The 21,829-nt window shown below is 35.5% G+C and overlaps 2 protein-coding genes across 2 annotated transcripts; one reads left to right on the top strand and one right to left on the bottom strand.

Moving 5' to 3' along the window:
- The first annotated feature begins 6,575 nt into the window (after window positions 1–6,575).
- Window positions 6,576–6,959, top strand: LOC108216502 (uncharacterized). The gene has a single exon (XM_017389279.1). It carries the CDS (start codon window positions 6,576–6,578, stop codon window positions 6,957–6,959), a length of 384 nt encoding a protein of 127 aa, XP_017244768.1.
- Window positions 6,960–13,963: 7,004 nt separating this feature from the next.
- LOC135149955 (uncharacterized) lies at window positions 13,964–21,573 on the bottom strand. Its single transcript, XM_064086244.1, has 6 exons — window positions 21,403–21,573; window positions 19,075–19,165; window positions 17,557–17,663; window positions 14,911–17,447; window positions 14,752–14,836; window positions 13,964–14,668 (listed from the first exon to the last, which is right to left on the bottom strand). The coding sequence occupies exons 1-6, from the start codon at window positions 21,571–21,573 to the stop codon at window positions 13,964–13,966; spliced, it is 3,696 nt and encodes a 1,231-aa protein (XP_063942314.1).
- Window positions 21,574–21,829: the final 256 nt, after the last annotated feature.

Below are 21,829 nucleotides of genomic sequence, written 5' to 3'. Positions count from 1 at the left end.
TAGATTGTTATTTTCCTTCCCCGTCGTCATTTTGGCTTGAGAGAGTGAAGAACGGGAGAGAGCGAAAAGTGGGAGTGTGAATTGTGTTGTTTTTAGTTCATGTCTTGCCTATCCACTGTCGTTAAAATATTTGATATCTAACCCGTTGAATTTTGTGACACTTTTTTAAAGACCAACAGTGATACCGAATCACATGTTATCAATGATACGGTATATCCAATCATGTATAAAGTGACATCATTTGACAACGCAGAAAACAAGTGTCGGATTAGTTTTTTTTTTTTTTTTTTCATTTAAACCAACACTTTTGCTTAATACTAGGAAAAATATTGTCTAAATCCATATATGTAGTGAGCGAAGACGGAGGAAAATCTAATATTAATTTTTTTAAGACTCTTCTTTATTTGAAATTTCATTAGATGATCAGTATTAAAACACAAGAAGTCCGTCCTAAATTTACAGGTCTAATATTTAACATATACTATGTTTAGAATATGTTCACTTTGTCATACAATCTGTTATCCTTAGCCTTCTCATTCAAAATTACGGGATCAATAAAATAAATTCACTCATATATACTAAATATACAACAACGACACAAAAAATTCAATACCAAAATAGTTAGAGTTTTGTTAATAACTTTTACAAACAAAACAGTTTATAGTTAATTTTTACAAGTGAATATAAAAAAATTACATCCATCGCATGCTCTCTCTATATATATTATATATTACATTTAGAATATGTATAGTATGTCATACGATTACTTATTTTTATCCTTTTTTTTTTGTAAATTGATGGATCAGTAAAATAAATCCAGATCATATTACTGGTATTATATGGAGAATTCAAATATGAAAATATTTAGAATTTTGTAAATTTTTTCTTATGATTAATTCCGTCTACAAAAGAAAAATTAACAAAATCACATCTACCATATACTATATTTAACATTTCTCATGTGTCATAGAACATATCAAATGGTTGCTTATCCCCTATTATCTCAATCCTAATTCATTCAATAAGATAAATCCATGTCATATTAATTAGTTGTACTAGCACACAAAATGATCAAGAGATATATAAAATGATCGAGAGATAATTTTAAAAAACTTCTAATCAAGCTTTAACAAAAAAAGAAGCTAACAAAATAAACATATAGAATACAGCAGATCACATATAAAGAAGCATATGTGGCCAGGACGATGGCTAGCACAGAGAAAAGAAACTAAGAAAGCATAAGAATTGTATACGGTGAGCAGATAGTACAAGAGAAAGAAGGGATAGAGATGCACACTACACAAACAGACGTAACGCCCCTTACTTTTTCTAAATATAAACCACAAACTGATAAGCATTGCCAGTGCACTCGGGCTCCTAGAAATTTCCCAAGCGTCGGTTAATTACAAACAGCCAAGAGCCTAGAGCAGCACCGAGATGTATATGATCTCATACATTTTCCTTATTTGTACTGAGTTTGTCTATTCTCAAGGCTCCGAGTGGGAGAAAGAGAATATAAATACAATAGCGTTTGTTCATTTGTATTTAATTCAGTTCTCGGTTTCAGTTTGTGCATTGAATACTTTTTTCACTTAAATTAGTCATGATGGAGACGGAGGAGACCGCAGTTGTCGAGGTGCAAGGAGCTGAATCAGCGGAGAATGATGATGTGGTGAACAGACCGCTTGAAGTGGTGAAGTGCCAGTGCTGCGAGTTGATGGAGGAGTGTACCATTGCGTACATTGCTCGTGTTAGGGAGAGGAATGAAGGCTGGTGGATCTGCGGGCTGTGTGGCGAGGCGGTGAAGGAGGAGATGAAGAGATCTGGCTGGAGGATCAGCAAGAAGGAGGCTTTGGAGCGGCACGCGAGCTTCTGTGAGGAGTCCAGGTCACCACCAGAGAAGCCGACGGAAGAGCTCATCTCAGCACTGAAGCAGCTGTTGATGAAGAGCTGTTTCCCCAGCATGGATGGTTGAAACAACGGATCTCAAACCAAACATACTCAGTGTATCTCCGGAAAGAAAGATACTCCAAAGAAGGCCGATGCTTCAATCACAATAAATGAACTATTATTGTAAAATAAATAAATTAGATTAGGAAAAAAAAAATTGAATTTGAGGAAGTGAAAGTGCTTAGCTAATGTAATAGTTAGGCACTGGATCTTTACTAATTCAGTATTTAAGTTTATTTGTCTCGAATAATTAGCAATGAATGAATTTGAATAAATCTTTCTGCTCTCCAAGTTGAAGAACCATTTCTATAGTGAGTTTATCAATAGTCTCATGTAGAAGCCCGGCTTCTCATTTCCCCGACATGCACCGTATCGATAAAGCTATAGTTATTTTGTTATATTTTGATTTGTTCGGCTTCTCATATCTCCAACATGCAGTGTACCGGTAAAGCTAGAGTTATTTTGTTATATTTTGATTTGTTCGGCTTCTGATTTCCCCAACATGTAGTATATCGATAAAGCAACATTTATTTTGTTATATTTTAATTTGTTTTTGTGTTAAAAATAATTTTAGTATATAATATATAAACACGATACTAGAAATAAGGCAAAATTATACACCTGAACGCACTTTACGTAAATATCATATTAATTCTACACAATAAAGCGAATTCTGCTTGAGAAACCTAATTTATACTACAAACAAGGTAAATGTTGTTGCAAAACCCAAAATTTTGAATAGAATCTTTGAATTCAATTGTTAAAATCTCTCATGATTTCAATACTAAATACAAAATTCAACTGGAGAATACAAAACTATAAAATAAGACAAGTTCTCCTGCGAAATCTTAGTTAACTTACCTAAGAGATGCCCGCAAGGGTTGGTTCAGTTGGTTAAAAAAGGGGACTTGTATCCTCTTGGTCACAGGTTCGACTCCCGAAGGGGGCAGAATGTGTGGCTATGCCTCTTGGATCAAAGCCTGCCGCACTTAAGTGCGGTTTACCTTGGTTCACGTAGTTTGTAGGCTATTACGTGAGCTCGTGGGTTTACCTCGTGCGCACCCGAATGGTAGCGGCTGCGGGTTCTACTTTAAAAAAAAACCTGAGAGATATCAGTTTTAAAAGTTATTAGGCTAAGAGTTCTATCAGTAACATGAACTATATATATATAGTTTTATTTTAGTACAAACTACTAAATAGTTTGTGGGCCCGAAGATGAACTCCAAGCTGGGCCTTGATAAGACCTAGGTGGGGCCTAGTAGGAGAGGATGGGGCCTAGTGGAACGGAGGATCAAGGATTGGCTCTTTAACTTGTCTGGAGCCCTTTTCATTTGGGCCTCTTCGGAGTCTCACTGAGGTTTTAGTGGACTCGAGGTAGATTGGGTGCAAGCTGAGTGAACCGGGTGGGTATAACATCTTGAATTTATGTATAAAATTCTCAAAGTTCTTGCTTCTCGTGTTATCCGTCTTTTTATTTATATTCTTTGAACTACCTCATCCTTAAATTCTCAAATCGTTCGTCGTCATCGCCGATATAAAAATCAAGATCTGATTGATTTCACTTTATATACATCACTAAACCGTCTTTATATTTATATTCTTTAAACTACCTCATCCCTGAATTCTCAAATCCCCATCGTCATCGTCATCGCCGATCTAGATCTTGATCTGGATCTAGATCTGATATACATCACAGAACCACACATCCCCATCGTCATCGTCATCGCCGATCTAGATTTGGATCTAGATCTGATATACATCACAAAACCACACGTAGTTCTCGTTTTATCCTTCTCTTTATCCATAATCGTTGAGCAACATCATTCATTAATTCTCAAATCACCAGTATATATGTGATTGATCATTTTATATATATCATACAAATAATTGCATCACTTTAATCTTGTTCCAACACTGATTGAGTGTAAGCTTGTATATTCTCAGGTCTAATCTCACTTCCAGGTGTCTTGCTCCTCTTATATCGTGATCCGATTGAATGAAGTTTAGACCTAGTTCAACTCAAAAGTTCTTCGTGAAAAATGTAAGATTAAATATCTGTATTTTTCTTTGAGTGTTTACATGTCAAAAGTCATTTATCATATTTTTTATGCTGATTTATATGAAATATTTGCAGTAAATAATGAAGAAAATGCTCCATAAAAATCAAGATGGATGGCCGGACCCTGACTTAGGAGGTTAGATTAATTCAGCTGTGTGATTGCTTTCATGAATCAATATTTCACCTCACCAAGTTGAAGAACCATTCTTATGCTTATTTCATCAATACTCTTGTCAGACTTGTTAAAACTCCCATGAACTATACTCTTTCTCGTCTGTCTTTGTCCGCTACTCCCTCCTTGCCTCTGAGTAATATATACTCCTGCCCGGTGTCGAGGAACGGAACGCGCAGGCATTTTAATATTTGTGTAAAATATAATTTTGTAATTATTTTAAAAATATTTTTATCTATACAAAATTTTAATATCTAAATTTTTATTCCGGAAAAAATCTTAAAAATAAGTTATCAAATTATATTTTATAAGAGTATTGAAATACTTGTTGAATAGTGAAAAAAATGCATAAAATTAAGTGAGACATATGGATTACTTGATAAATCAACTTCTTAATATCGGTCTGAAACAAGGTTCTTGGCTAAGTGTTAAAATGTTGAAGAAAATTATGTCTCTAGAACAATTAAGGTCCTTGGCTAAGTGTATAAGAGAATTATAATTTTGAGGTTTCATAGAATATGGAGGTGGTGTTAATAGGGGTGGCAATTTCGGGTAACGGGTCGTGTTAGTGTCAGCAATGGGGTCGATTTCGGTTCAAGCTAAAATTACTTAAAATTAAATAAAACTGAAAATTGAAGTTATTAGAAACGAAATTCTAATTTCGGGTCCATTTCGTGTCAATCGGGTGATTTTCGGGTCACTTTCGAGTTTTGTCTCAGTAAATCGGGTTGCGGGTTCGGGTTGGGTTCGGGTCGTGTCTGATATTGCCACCCCTAGGTGTTAATATTTACATGAACGGAATTCAAATTGTTCGTAAATGATAATAGCATTCAGTTTTTTGTAATTATTTATTTGGTTATATTTTGATTTGTTTGTACATGAAAATTATATTCAATTGTTTGTATATACTATTTCCGGAAAGAAATATATGTGATTTTGATTATTTTTTTTCAGGCACGGTAATAATCTTTAATTGTGTCACGTCATTACATAAAGTCCATATTATTCGGAGAAAAAAGGTAATACGTCAGGTACTACATTTATATATTTTAAATCATTTCGTATATGTTGTGTTGAAAAATAAGTTAAACGTCACTATGCTTATATTATTACATATATTTCAGATCGTTCACGACAGTCAACTATATTTGTTTTTATCTTAATTTTTAATTGTGATGTCTTTATAACACGTCAGATAAAAGTTCCAATTGATGTATAATCATAAATAGTTGAAACTCTCGATCGCCGAAAAAGACACAATTTGCTACATATTAAAACCCTAAATTGCTGAAAGAAGCCCTAATTGCTAATTGTATAACTCTAAATCTGTGAAACCTCGACTATTTTCTGAAGATTCGTAGACTCATAGATTGTTATTTTCCTTCCCCGTCGTCAATGTGTATTCGCCGTTGAGAGAGAGTGAAGAACGGGAATATTCATTGCTGAGAAAGAGTGAAGAATGGGAGAGAGTGAAAAGTGCTCAAAGAATTGTGTTGCTTTTAGTTTGTGTTCGAAAATTCATTGCCCATCCACGACGCTAAAATTTTTGATATTCAATCCGCTAATTTTTGTGACACTTTTATTTAAAGACCGACGGTGATACCGAATCACGTGTTATCAATAATATGATGATATTCATGTATATAGTGAAATCATTTGATATCAATGATAACACAGACGTGTGATCTCCGATCAATTTTTTTCATTTAAACCAACACTTTTGCTTTTAACACTAGAAAATATATTGTCTAAATCCATATATATAGTGAACGAAGAGGGAGAAAGATCTAATATTAAATTTTTCAAGACTTTCTTTATTTGAAATTCCATTAGATGATCAGTATTAAAATACTGGAAATCCATCCTTTTAATTTTACAAGAAGTGATGGACTTGAATATAGGATTATATTAACTTAAATTTTTTTTAAAAAAATAAATAAAATATTTAAAATATGTATGATGTAGTATTGTAAAAAGCGAAAATCACAAACAATCGATTAGTGTTTTGTCAGAAAATTGATGACTAGTCACAATGATTATTCGATTTATTAATCGGGATTAATTTAATAATATTTATAATATATATAATTATTTTAATTTTTTAAATTCTTTTCCCCAAATTTTTACAATTTTAATATTTTGACAGATTTTTGACCGATTAATATGATTTTTGACCGAGTTTTATATCCACTTATTTTTAACCCAAAAAATTAGTTGTACTAGCACACGATCAAGATATATATATTTTAAAAAAATCTTTTAATCAAGCTTTAGGCAAAAAATAAGTTAACAAAATCAGCATATAGAATACAATAGCGTTTGTTCATTTGTATTTAATTCAGTTCTCGGTTTCAGTTTGTGCATTGAATAATTTTTTCACTTAAATTAGTCATGATGGAGACGGAGGAGACCGCGGTTGTCAAGGTGACAGGAGCTGAATCAGCGGAGAAGGATGATGATGATGAAGACGTCGTGGTGAATAGACCGCTTGAAGTGGTGAAGTGCCAGTGCTGCGAGTTGATAGAGGAGTGTACCATTGCGTACATTGCTCGTGTTAGGGAGAGGAATGAAGGCTGGTGGATCTGCGGGCTGTGTGGCGAGGCGGTGAAGGAGGAGATCAAGAGATCTGGCTGGAGGATCAGCAAGGAGGAGGCTCTGGAGCGGCACGCGAGCTTCTGTGAGGAGTCCAGGTCACCGCCAGAGAAGCCGACGGAAGAGCTCATCTCAGCGCTGAAGCAGCTGTTGATGAAGAGCTGTTTCCCCAGCATGGATGCATGAAACAGCGGATCTCAAACCAAACATACTCGGTGTATCTCTGGGAAGAAAGATACTCCAAAGAAGGCTGATGCTTCAATGACAATAAATGAACTTTTATTGTAAAATAAATAAATTAGATTAGGAAAAATAAATAAATTGAATTTGAGGAAGTGAAAGTGCTTAGCTAATGCAATAGTTGGGCCCTGGATCTTTACTAATTCAGTATCTAAGTTTATTTGTCTCGAATAATTAGCAATGAACGAATTTGAATAAATCTTTCTGCTCTCCTTGTTCAAGAACCATTTCTATACTGAGTTTATCAATAGTCTCATATTAGTCTTGCATATATGAATGAGAAGCCCGGCATCTCATTTCCCCGACATGCACTGTATCGATAAAGCTATAGTTATTTTGTTATATTTTGATTTGTTCGGCTTCTTATTTCCCCAACATGCAGTATATCGATAAAGCTACATTTATTTTGTTATATTTTAATTTGTTTGTACATGATAATTACATCCGATATATATTTTGGTGCTTGTTATTCCAGAATAAATGAACATATCACTTTGTATCTTTAATTTACTCCCTCCGTTTCAAAATGTTAGGCGTCTCTGCAAAATTTGCACATGAAATACTCGTATCATCAGATAATTATAAGAAAAGATCAAAGAAAACAAAGAATTATATATGGTGAATAGATAACTACATAATATAAGAGGATGAAGACACTACAAGAAAACAGGGCATTTCCGACCGCAAAAATCGGTCGGAAATGACTCAATTCGGTCGGTTTTGAGGTCATTTCCGACCGATTACCGACCGATGGGGTTGGTCCCTTAAAAACGGGTCGGAAATGACAAGTCGGTCCGAAATGAGTATCATTACCGACCGACGTCCGACCGCCAAATTCGGTCGGTAATGTGTTTCCATTTCCGCAAAACATGGCCCCACCTGTGACTTGGCATACACGTGGACTGACACAAAACCGACCAGCGCGTAGTCGGTAATAACTTGGTCGGAAATAAGAATTTAAAACCGACCGACAGGTGCTCGGTTATGAGTCGGTCGGGAAGGTTTTTTTGGCCAGCTCCTGAGCTTCTGTTTTAAATCTGACCAAGGGTTGGTCGGTTATGAGTCGGTCGGTTTTCTTATAGTTGGTCGGTTATTAGTCGGTCGGGAAGGATTTTTTGCCAGAACTTGAGCTTCTGCTATAAAACCGACCACGGAATCAACACACATTTTGGTCGGTTTTAGTGGTCCAACCTCAGGATTCATTACCGACCGATTTCATGAAGAATTTGGTCGGTTTTCTGGGACCAAGTACGACCAAATTTGGTCGGAAATGTGTCCACTTGGTCGGTTTTCTGTGTTTGTTATTACCATATTTGGTCGGAAATGACCAAAATTGGTCGGTTTTCTGGGCACCAAATTTGAAAATTTGCAGTGCTTACAGTATGAACTATATACCTTTTCCTGTCATTTACCAAACCCAACAAAACACAACCAAAACACAAATAATCTAAAATTCTGAACCAAAAACAACATCCAATATGCATTAATTTAAAACATCATTCAAATACAAACAAACACCTACAATTATCCATACAAATTATCCATACAAATTATCCAACAAAACATAAGATACAATTCTTTTAACACAGCGAAACCATGCAAATTCAGTTTGCATCCCCAAAATTATCCAACCAAACAATGTCATTAACAAAAGCAATAATAGTTAGCTAATTAAAAACCAATATGCTAACTATCACCATCGGAAGCATCATCGGAAGCATCTTCACCAGCACCATCTCCATCATCCTCACCGAGGTCGTTCTCCGAACTTTCACCATCGGTAACATCCTTGTTGGCCTCTGCAATTGCCTGCAACAATTCATCGTTTATAATTACCTCCTCCCACATAAAATTCAAACACACAAATATACATTGCACACACACACACATACACTCATATAAATACTTATCTACTTACAGCTTGGGTTCCAGCCTCGTATTTATTGCAGATGTCACTCATGATTGTCGTGACAACATTCACAACCTCCCTAAAGAAAATGGAGTTGAAGTTGCCTCTACTCTCCGGATCAGAAACTTCTATAAGGTTCCTAGCAAGACCTTCTAGCTCTGCAGTGTCCAACTGTTGCTGGAAATTAGTAGGATTTGCTTGTGCGTTTGTGAGAGCATTGCGAACAACTTGCACAAACAGAGGGTCTGGTATATTTGAGCGGTTGGAGACAGAAGACGAGGAACTTGCACCTCCCCTAGTAGTTTCTCTGAAGCGGTGAGCCAAATTCGGCAACAATGTGTTTGCAGGCACTGTTGGAAATCCAATGAGCCGATTCTTTTTAGGCGTATTTGCGCCGTCTGTTGTTGCTTGCAACCACCACTCTATAGGCTCAGAGTAATCTGATCCGGGAGTTAAGTCAACCCCTGAATTCTCTAGAATGGCACTATAGCGAGACTGAAATGAACATAAAACTAAAGTTAATTACGTGTATATATGTATATATGTAGACAAACAAATTAAACATTCTTATAACTAGATATATATGATCAAGTTGAATTTAAGTACAAGTACAATTATATGAATTCAACTACAATTATATATAGGAATAATTAAGTACAATTAAGTACAAGTACAATTATAGGATAATTTCATATGTCAATTCATGTAAAAGTACAAGTAAAACTAAATTTATATACTAACCGCTATGGCCATCGCCCCTGGCGTAGTATAGACCAAAGGAGGGCATTTTTTCCCCTTGCTAGCCTCCCTCTCCTTCCTCGATGCTTTTGTTGTATGGGTCCTTTCCCACAATTCGAGGCACTTCGGTTTCTTCCCCTTTTTTTCTGCCGTCATTTCCTAGAACAAGGGAATTATAATTAATCACAGTTGTTCATTAAAAATGTTTTGAATTACCATAAGCATGTACAGTATAATTACCATAAGCATGTACAATATAATTAAACAAGAAAATAAGCATGTGGCATTATTAAATAATTAAGAAATATAATTGAACTTGATTACTCCTAAATTGTATAATAAAAATGTTTTGAATTACCATTTCAATCGCTTCAAAAGATTTTGCACCGGCAGTGTGCAAGGTCTCCACCTTTTCTCGATTTTGTGATCCAACCTTGGACCGATGCTTGTGAGTGTCGCTATCCCAATATTTCAACAGATTTTCCCAAAAAGGGCCTTGAAAATACCCCGGCCTCAGATCCTTTGCCGACTTTCCAGTTTCCTTCATTTTTCTCACCAAGCGGCGCTTCTCCTCATTCATCATTTTTTTACAAGTTCTTTTCACGTGCTCCCTTATACTCCAGTTGGCCTCCGTCCGACTTTGTCCCCTCAAATTTTTGTAGAAGCACTGAAACGAAATAAAAAACATGTTAATTATATATATAGCAAGCATTACAAGGAATATATGTATGTGTGTGTGTGTGAGTATGTAATATATATATATATATATATATATATATATATATATATATATATATAAGGAATAGAAAATTAAGTTAAATATATATACAAGGAACATATGTATGTGTGTGTGTGTATATATGTAATATATATATATATATATATAAAGAATAGAAAATTAAGGTACATATATATACAAGGAAAATTGTACATATATGTATATACCTTAAACTCATTAACAACATCATCCATCCAGTCCGGCTTTTTTGCTATAATATCGGTATATGTGTATGATCCAACTGGCCAAAGATCACGAAGTATTGCAAGCAAAGTCTTCTTTGCTTGGTCATCAAAGATACTGTACAATGATGACAAAAAAATCTTATGACAAAATCCAAAAACAAAAAATACATTATAAATGTAAAAATATAATGATTAAGTAATTAAATTACCGCCCGCCATGAATGTCAATCCGGGTAGGTTTTCTAGGAAGCTCTTCCCCGAACCTTCCCATAGAATTAGTTCTGGGCCTACGTATCAAGCGAACAAATTCAGTTTGACTTCCCGCCGGACTTGGCGGAGTAGCTGGACTTGGTGGGCTTTGATCATCAGCTGCTTGAGTTGGAGGAGTCCGTGGCGGGCTTTGATCTTCACCTTGAGTTGTAGAGTTGCGGCCTTTCTTGCCACGATTCGTGCTACCTTGAGAAATGGCGATCTTCTTTTTGCCTTTGTCTTTTTTTGGCGCCATAGCCTATACATGAACAATAATGACATATATAGTTAGTCAATTGAAATTAATGATCATAAGATATATATATACTAGTTAAACAAAATGCAAACACTTATGTTAAATAAAAACTATTTACATGCAAAAAGAAATTGAACTTCTGTAGAACAAGGGCGTAAAACTAATAAGAATATGCAAACCACACAGCAAACATACAAGGATGAGAAACACAGCTCAATTACTTGAAATCTCTCGTCTTTTAAGGATATTAATACACAATATATATACTCCAGCTCCTTACCAGCCAGAAATCCTTGATTTTTCAGAATCACTGGTTTAACGCATCTTTGTTTTAAGGAAAATGTTGACAGAAGTACAAAAACTGATAAAAACACTTAGCAAGGGAAAAAACTGATAAGAAATGAAGAAGTAGCATCGTTTTGGGAAAAATATAGAAGCTATATATTCATTTTCTTTTCTGGCAGTTGACACTTATAATTACATTGCTTTGATTTATAATTAGTATGATTAGTAATTTATACTTTTTCCTATATTGTACTATCCTATATTGTCGCATTAAAATTCCTATATTGTACTATCCTTTGTTACTGATTACTAGTACTATGTATGTAAACACCAATTGAAATAGACCGCCATGAACGCTTAGGAGTTTACAATTTAAATGGCCTCAAATACTAAAACATACATATATAAATGTAGCGCAACTGGACTCGTTTACGGTTGCATATCCCAAACTTGTGTAACATAACAGCAGATTCACTCAACAGATTGGCTGTACAAATTTACTCAGCAGATTCACTCAACAGATTGGCTGTATAAATGTAGCAGAACACATGAAATAACAATACCCATACATTACGTGCACAGAACACCCACAAATGCATGCACAAAACACAAAAACATACGAAACAAACAACACATACAACACAGGAGCCAAAACAAGATAGATTGAAGCAAAACAGGACACAAAAACAGAGCCAAAAATAATCACATCAACAGATAATAAAACTGAAACAACTAAAATTCAGCCAGATTAAAGCAAATATAAACATATAAACACCAGATTAAAGCAAAAAACACCAGATTAAAGCCAAAAAAAATCGAAACCCTAAAATTAGTACAGAGAGAGATGCGATAGAGAGAGAGAGAGAGGGGCGGAGAGAGAACATAAACTAACACATGTATAGAGTATATATAAACCCTATGATAAACCCTAATTTAAGGATAGTACAGAGAGAGAGATACACACACAGAGAGAGAGAGAGAGAGAGACGGAGAGAGGGCTTACAGAGAGAGGGGGTTGCAGAGAGAGAGCTTTGAGAGAGACGAGAGAGAGCGTTGAGAGATGCGAGAGAGAGCTGGGAGAGACGAGACCAGAGAGACAAGCTGGGAGAGATGAAAATGAGAGACGTTAGGTTAGTTTTAACTTATCTGGGCGGGGGTTTTAACTTTTCGTGGGAAAGAACCCGGGAAAGGGAAAAAAAAAGGGTCAGGCGGAATCGAACCCACGACCCATGTGTACGAAGCACAACGCTCGACCACCAGACCAGCCACAATGTTAAGTTAAACTTCAAGGGACTTAAATATATACCTATCCTTATTTTACAAAATAAAATAAATAAAATTCAATATTTCATTATAATATTCCTTCAACTAATGTTCAAAATGATTGATTTTAATGACCCATATAAGTTAAGTAATTATATTCATATCCGTACGGTTGGATCATTTAAATTATTTATTTATTTTTTTAAAAAATTAACCCTACGTTCATATTTAAGTATAACCTAATATTTTTGTTATAATATCTCAACAGATAAAATCCTATTGATTTGATTTTTGGTATACAAGTATGATAACTACTTAATTTACGATCCGTACGGTTGGATCGTCCAAAAAATAAATTGATATTTCGAAAGTGTAAACCCTAGGATATGTTCAGATAAAATCCAAACCCTGAACTCCGACATTCACTGCAATGCATGATTCGTAACAGAATAGCGTCTTTATAATTTTTTTATATTTTTCTTCTTTTGTTATCGTGATTAGTGCCTTAAATTATACCATATTACAAATATTCTACATTTTTCTGTTGTTTGAATAATTAATTTGAACTTAGTTAGTTAGTATTTATAAATTGTTATGAAAATAAAAATATTTTAAAATTCAAATATTAAGTGATGAATATTTTTATATTAATTTAGTAACTAATGAAAAGCTAGTTTCAATTTTTTTAGTTTTTTTTAATAGTTTACTTAGCCGTATATTTTTTTTTTGTTTTTCTCACAAGCCAAAACCGACCGCCAGTTTGGTCGGAAATGAAGAAAAAAATGGTCGGTTTTCTGCACTGAGGAGAATGGTCGGAAATGATTTAAATTTGGTCGGTTTTCTGTGATCAGTTTATGAGTTTGGTCGGAAATCTGTTGCTTTTAGTCGGATTTCTGTGTTCGGTATATGAGTATGGTCGGAAATAGGTAGCAAATGGTCGGTTTTCTGTGTTTAAATTTTTGTTTTTTTTACAAGTCAAAACCGACCGCCAGTATATGCTGTTGGTCGGTTTTCTGAAATACAATAACCACAATTGGTCGGAAAAGTGATGAGTTTGGTCGGTTTTCTGTAAGAAAATGACCACAATTGGTCGGAAATGACCCCGAATCGGTCGGTTTTCTGGGTGTAAATGAAAAAAAAAGGATCAAAATGACCATGATTTGTCGCTTTTCTGCGTATACAATGACCAAATTTCACAAAAAAAATCTCATAACATTTCAATTTTGAAGCATAACATTACAATTTCAATTCCATGATACTAATTTAGTTAATTACAATATCTAGCCACTAATCAATATCTTCATAACCTTCTTCTTCTTCCTCTTCTTCTTCTCCTCCTCCTATTTCTTCTTCATTTTCTTGATCTTCCTCATCAAACTCTTCATTGTTTTCATCTTCATCATCGTCATCAACTTCATCATTATCATGATCTTCGAATCGAATTCTCGGAATTGGCTCATATTGTGCAAAGTCAACGAACAATGAAAATATTGAAGTGGATGCATTAGATATATTTTCTTGGTAGGGATTTTCGGTAGAAGGGGTAGTTGATTCATCAAGAGGACTATTTTTAATTGAAATAACCGTATAGAAGTTACTACGAGGATTTAATACACTTGGTGCATAATACACTTGAGTCGCTTGACTTGCTAAAACAAATACCTCGTTCGACCTCAGTCTTGACTTTATGTCTATACTAACAATTCGATTTTTGTCAACACGTACACCGCTTCCCGCGGAATCAAACCAACAACATTTAAACAAATACACATGATTTCCCCCCCTATAAACAAGTCTAATAATTTCTTCTAATTGACCATAATAATTTTCAAGGGCATTAACATGAGATGTACCTTTGACAAGGACACCGGATTTATCCTTACAACGAAATTTATATCCATTAACCTTGCAAGATTGAAATGTCATAATCATGCGAGATGGTCCATTAAGTAGATCTTTGAACCGTGGATATATTGCAACATCATTCTCAATCTAAATATAATAACATACAAATCAATACAAGATCAAAACAAAAATCAATACAAAATCAAAACAAAAAATAATAAATGTGTTACCTTTTTTTTGAACCAAATTTTGAAGTTAGTCTTGAGAAGTGATTCCAATTCTTCGGGCGTTGCACCCGTATAAGATGCGTATTCTCTACACAAAAGTGTGGATAGTTAAAACAAGATTCAAACGTACATTTTATGAATTTTTTCACAAAATAAACATACCGAATATATGGTTGAACCTCTGGCATGTTCAAGAGAACATAATATTCCGCAATGAAGTATTCATCATCATCCAAGTATCGAACAACATGTTTTCCCAAACACTCAATTGGATATCTAAAAACCTCCAAAATACTATCATCTTGTTTCTCAACCGCAACTTCGTTCCTTCCCACGGTGTTATGAACCGTGCCAACATTGGACTTAAAGTAATATGAACAAAAGTTGACGGTTTCTTCTTCGACATATTTTTCCGCAATTGAACCTTCCACTCGTGCCTTATTCTTGATCTTATCTTTCATAAACTTTAACAACCGTTCAAAAGGATACATCCATCTATAGTGAACGGGTCCCCCTAGACGACATTCTTCGGCCAAGTGTAAAACCAAGTGTTCCATAATATCAAAAAAGCTTGGGGGGAAAATAGTTTCTAGCACACATAGTGTCTTTACTATGGATTTCTCTAGAAGTTCTAGATCACTACGTACTAGAATTGTCGAACAAATATCGACAAAGTAATTTGATAGTGCCGCAAGGGCATCCAAAATATCACGAGGTAAAAACTCACGAAAAGCAATACTCATCAATTTTTGCATAAAAATATGACAATCATGCGATTTTAACCCGTGAAACTTGAGAACATCCATTTTGACACATCGAGCTAGATTTGAGCAACACCCGTCGGGAAGATCTAATGATGATACCCATTCACATAATTGGCGAAGTTGGGGTCTTGTAAGCGTAAAACGTGCCTTTGGCTTCACCCCATTATTTAACCATAACCCGGACATCACACCAAGTTCCTTACAATCCATCCTAGACTTGTTGTGATCCTTTGACTTGAAACGGTCATCCACAATTGTGTAAAATACATTTTCAAAAACATTCTTTTCGGTATGCATAACATCAATACAATGACGTAACCTAAGTGACGACCAATATTCAAGTTCATAGAAAATTGGCCTACTAGTCCAATTGTGTTCTTTGCCATAACCCAAAGCTCGTTGTTTGGTCAATCTTCCGGGAGGAGGGAATTGCAAATGATTAAATGTTGATATTTCATACTCCCCACTCATCCGACCCCTAAAAACGGCCCGCTCCGTACTTGCGAACTTGGGTCCTTTTTTCCGTAAAGAATCATTTTCATTCAAAAAAATTCGATTAGTCCCATACCAACATGGCTTTCCACAATTTTTAAGTTGGAAGCCTTTTACACTTCCAAGACAAACCGGGCATCCACATTTGCCTTTTGTTGACCATCCTTTGAGTTGTGCTAAAGCCGGAAAGTCACTTATAGTCCACATCAATGCCGCCCTCATGTGGAAATTATTTTTTTGTGATTGATCAAATGTCTCAACTCCACTATGCCACAAAATCTTTAACTCGTCAATAAGCGGACGAAGAAATACATGAAGATCCTTCTTTGTATTATCCGGACCCGGAATAATGAGAGTCAAAAACATGTAGGGTTTTTTCATTGACATCGATGGAGGAAGATTATACACAACAACTACTACCGGCCAAAGACTATATACTTTATTACCGGAATTATCAAAAGGATTAAAACCATCGGTTGAAAGACCAAGTCGTACATTACGAAATTCCTTAGCAAACGAAGGGTGTTGCAAGTCAAAATTTTTCCAATCATCTCCGTCCGAGGGGTGACTAATTTCTCCCTCTTTTACCTCTCTATTCTTGTACCATGTCATTTGTTTAGCCGTATGCTCCGACATAAATAATCTTTTGAGACGATCTATAAGAGGAAAATGTCTTAAAATCTTACGAGGAATTGTGGTACTCTTTTTTCCACATGCTTCTTTGTAACGACTCTTTCCACAATGATCACAATCTTTTTTGTCTTTATCATCCCCATAAAACAACATGCAATTATTTTCACAAGCATCAATTTTGTTGTATGAAAGCTTCAATTCCTTTACTATTTTCTTCAACTCATAGTAAGTAGATGGTAATGTGTGTTTTGGTGGAAGAACATCGCCAATAATCTCAAGTAACAAATTAAAAGATTTCTCACTACAATGGGATTCATTCTTAAAGTGCAACAACCTTGTGGTGAAAGATAGTTTTGTGTAATTGGTATTTCCCGGATATATTGGTGTTCCACATCTATTGACTTCTTTGTAAAATTCGGAAGCATCCGCATTAGGTGGTTCTTCTACTCTACTAGTACAAGCCTTAGGTTCGGCTCCAACATCTCTTAACATCGCTTCCATGTCTACCGGTTTTTCAACTTCTCTTTGAACACGATTATTTTTTCTTCGTGATGACTCCCCATGAGATGTCCAAATTTTATAACCCAAGCAAATTCCATTAGCTATCAAATGATATCTAACATTTTCAATGGTCTCCCATGTCCCATTTTTACAATTAACACATGGACACTTCATCAAATCTTCAACTACACCTTTATTCTCAATTGCAAATTTTATAAATTGCTCAACACCCAATTTGTATTCCGGAGTAAGTGTTATTCGGTTACTTTCTAATCGACGATTCATCCAACTACGATCATTGGTCGACATCTACATACAAGCATACACAAACAACTCAAAACAATATACACACACATACACATATATATACACACAATTATATACACAATTATATACACAAATATATACACATATATACACATATATACACATACAAACATTTCATACCTCCAAGTTCAATTTCAACTTCACCTCCTATTTCAACTTCACCTCCTATTTCAACTTCACCTATAATTTCAACTTCACCTTCAATTCCAAAATTACACATTTCATAATTAGAAATATATTCAAAAAAGAAGACAAACATTTTAAGGTTAGTTCATACCTTCAAATTTTTTTCTCTTCCACAAATATATAATTATGCTAAATTAACAATAAGACTTGGTGAGGTGAGGGACTTAATCTAACTAAAAAAGTTGAAAAGTCATTTCCGACCGCTATATAAAGATAAGGCGGTCGGAAATGTCACGGCGGTCCCCACAGTTCATCTCCTCAGCCAATCACCGGCTGACACAGGCAAACACAGCCAGGTTGGTCGGAAATGTCAGAACTTGGTCGGAAATGATTTCGTCGGAAAAATAAACAGGGCACAACTGTGAAGCTTCTGGTCTAAAACCGACCGATAATGCGCGGTCGGTTATGTGGTCACAGCTCATCCCCTGAGCCAATCACCAGACGACACTTGTAACACACCCAGGCTGGTCGGAAATGTCACAACTTGGTCGGAAATGACTTGGTTGGAAATGAAAATCCGGGCTCAGATGCGAAGCTTCTGGTCTAAAACCGACCGATTTGTGGCGGTCGGTTATGTGGTCTCGCTGACGCGGCGTCCATGTCAGCTGAGAAAAAGCAAGGGAATGGGGCCCACCCCCTTTTAACCGACCGATTTTGGGTGGTCGGTAATGTCGGTCGGAAATGACCCTCACATTTCTGACCGGAGTTGTTTTGGTCGGTACGTCGGTCGGTTATGTGCTCTTTATTTCCGACCAAGTCCGTCGGTCGGTTTTATTGGTCGGTTATGTGCGCTTTTCTTGTAGTGAGAGATAGAGATGCACATTACACACATACACGTACATACTGCCCCCTACTTTCTAAACATAGTGCAATATACTGATAAACATGAGTTTTTTAGAACCTAAGGGGTGATAATACACATATATCGCGGAGGAGTAAGCACAAGCGGCATTCACAGGAAAATTAACAGAGGGGGAGTTCGACTTCGAGTGGCTGCTTCTGGTGCAATATCGTATAACGAAGAAACCAAACTGAAGAAACTCAGGCATCTGGTTCATGAAGAAAAATGCTCCAGCTAAAGGCCGATGCCCAGCAATATTAGTAAGAAATAAATAAATAAATAAGTTTAGGAGAATAAAAAGAAACTGAAAAAGAAGAAGTGGAGGATGAATGCCGTTCATTTTAAATATGATCTAATGTCCGTCAACATAGTTGTTTCTGTATAACTTTTCTCTATTATTACTTTGGACATTCTTGGCTCTGCACTGACTTGTTATAAAAAGGAGAATGTCCCTTGTAAAAATATGTTATTCTGAAGAAACTTAAACAAAGCGTTGCAGCATAAATAAATTGAACTCGCGTAGAATATAACTCCATAATTGTGGATATAGTTGATCATCAATGTTAGGATCCAAGCGCTTACCACTACACCAAAACCAGCTAATTCTTGGAGATAGCTCAACTATAACCTTCATAGTGTAGCAGTCAGCGCCACGTTTCGAGTTACGGATATGCTGGACACCACAACAATAAATATGTTATTTATAGGCAACAATGAAGATTTTTGGTTTTGTTCTAAGGTCCTTTGGTAATTGTTGTTGCAGGTTTGCTGTTTCTTTATTGCTTGAAATTATAGAGCGAGGTTTAAAGAACAACTACTACTGTAGCTTGAGATCAATGGAATAATGTGGTTGGCTGTATTTTGGGAAAAATGCAGAACTTTCAAAAAAATTACACAGTTCCCTGACTGGTTGAGCCATTACGCCACCCCTCTGCACCTTCTCCTGCCTCTCCCAGCCACCCCACGCCCTACACGGCTACGCCCCCTTCTCTCCACTCTGCTCCCTCTCTCCTTCTCATCATCTCTTTTTTAAGTGAAAAATTTACCAATATTTTTCAATGTCTTATTCATTATGTTTATAAGCATGTTGAAAATAGATGAGGAAACATCACTACTTTCTTATAAACAAAACAAATAATTTTTTCATATAACTTGTGCTGAACACGCTTATGAGGAATCAATATCATGTGTCACCATGGTTATCGTTATATTAAAAAAATTATATGTAAATATCATATTAATAATACAAAATAATTTTTGCATCGTTGTGTGTTCAAAAATAATTTTAATATATAATATATAAACACGATACTAGAAATAAGGCAAAATTATACACCTGAACGCATTTTACGTAAATATCATATTAATTCTACACAATAAAGCGAATTCTGCTCGAGAAACCTAATTTATACTACAAACAAGGTAAATGTTGTTGCAAAACCCAAAATTTTGAATAGACTCTTTGAAATCAATTGTTAAAATCTCTCATGATTTCAAATACTAAATACAAAATTCAACTGGAGAATACAAAACTATAAAATAAGACAAGTTCTCCTGCGAAATCTTAATTAACGTACCTAAGAGATGCCCGCAAGGGTTGGTTCAGCTGGTTAAAAGAGGGGACTTGTATCCTCTTGGTCACAGGTTCGACTCCCGAAGGGAGCAGAATGTGTGGCTATGCCTCTTGGATCAAAGCCTGCCGCGCTTAAGTGCGGTTTACCTTGTTCACGTAGTTTGTAGGCTATTACGTGAGCTCGTGGGTTTACCTCGTGCGCACCCGAATGGTAGCGGCTGCGGGTTCCACGTTAAAAAAAACCCCTGGGGTTCTATCAGTAACAATGCATATATATATATATATATATAGTTTTATTTTAGTACAAACTACTAAATAGTTTGTGGGCCCGAAGATAAACTCCAAGCTGGGTCTTTATAAGACCTAGGTGGGGCCTAGTGGGAGAGGATGGGGCCTAGTGGAACGGGGGATCAAGGATTGGCTCTTTAACTTGTCTGGAGCCTTTTTCATTTGGGCCTCTTCGGAGTCTCACTGAGGTTTTAGTGGGCTCGAGGTAGATTGGGGGCAAGCTGAGTGAACCGGGTGGGTATAACATCTTGAATTTATGTATAAAATTCTCACAGTTCTTGCTTCTCGTGTTATCCGTCTTTATATTTATATTCTTTGAACTACCTCATTCTTAAATTCTCAAATCGTCGTCGTCATCGCCGATATAAAAATCAAGATCTGATTGATTTCACTTTATATACATCACTAAACCGTCTTTATATTTATATTCTTTAAACTACCTCATCCCTGAATTCTCAAATACCGATCGTCATCGTCATTGCCGATCTAGATCTTGATCTGATATACATCACAGAACCACACATCCCCATCGTCATCGTCATCGCCGATCTAGATCTGATATACATCACAAAACCACACGTAGTTCTCGTTTTATCCATCTTTTTATCCATAATCGTTGAGCAACATCATTCATTAATTCTCAAATCACCAGTATATATGTGATCGATCATTTTATATATATCATACAAACAATTGCATCACTTTAATCTTGTTCCAACACTGATTGAGTGTAAGTTTGTATATTCTCAGATCTAATTTCACTTCCAGGTGTCTTGCTCCTCTTATATCGTGATCCGATTGAATGAAGTTTAGACCTAGTTCAACTCAAAAGTTTTTCGTGAAAAATGTAAGATTAAATATCTGTATTTTTCTTTGAGTGTTTACATGTCAAAAGTCATTTATCATATTTTTTATGCTGATTTATATGAAATATTTGCAGTAAATAATGAAGAAAATGCTCCATAAAAATCAAGATGGATGGCCGGACCCTGACTTAAGAGGTAAGATTAATTCAGCTGTGTAATTGCTTTCATGAATTAATGTTTCACCTCACCAAGTTCAAGAACCATTCTTATGCTTATTTCATCAATAGTCTTGTCAGACTTGTTAAAACTCCCATGAACTATATTCTTTCTCGTCTGTCTTTGTCCGCTACTCCCTCCTTGCCTCTGAGTAACATATACTCCTGCCCGGTATCGAGGAACAGAACGCGCAGGCATTTTAATATTTGTGTAAAATATAATTTTGTAATTATTTTAAAAATATTTTTATCTACATAAAATTTTAATATCTAAACTTTTATTCCGGAAAAAATCTTAAAAATTAGTTATCAAATTATATTTTATAAGAGTATTGAAATACTTGTTGAATAGTGAAAAAAATGCATAAAATTAAGTGAGACATATGGATTACTTGATAAATCAACTTCTTAATATCTGTCTGAAACAAGTTTCTTGGCTAAGTGTTAAAATGGTG

Source organism: Daucus carota, chromosome 1, assembly GCF_001625215.2.
Source record: "Daucus carota subsp. sativus chromosome 1, DH1 v3.0, whole genome shotgun sequence".
Classification (NCBI taxonomy): Eukaryota; Viridiplantae; Streptophyta; class Magnoliopsida; order Apiales; family Apiaceae; genus Daucus; species Daucus carota.
Note: the sequence above shows the minus strand (reverse complement) of the source record. Positions and strands in the feature narration are given on the sequence as shown.

Bases quoted from the DNA above. Each gene is read 5' to 3' on its own strand.
- LOC135149955 (XM_064086244.1), bottom strand. From the start codon at position 21,573: ATGCCTGCGCGTTCTGTTCCTCGATACCGGGCAGGAGTATATGTTACT. The intron at 17,664-19,074 runs GTAAGCGCTTGG...TTGGAATTGAAG, and splicing joins TAGCTGGTTTTGGTGTAGTG to GTGAAGTTGAAATTATAGGT. The intron at 14,837-14,910 runs GTATGTTTATTT...ACTTTTGTGTAG, and splicing joins GAGGTTCAACCATATATTCG to AGAATACGCATCTTATACGG.
- LOC108216502 (XM_017389279.1), top strand. From the start codon at position 6,576: ATGGAGACGGAGGAGACCGCGGTTGTCAAGGTGACAGGAGCTGAATCA.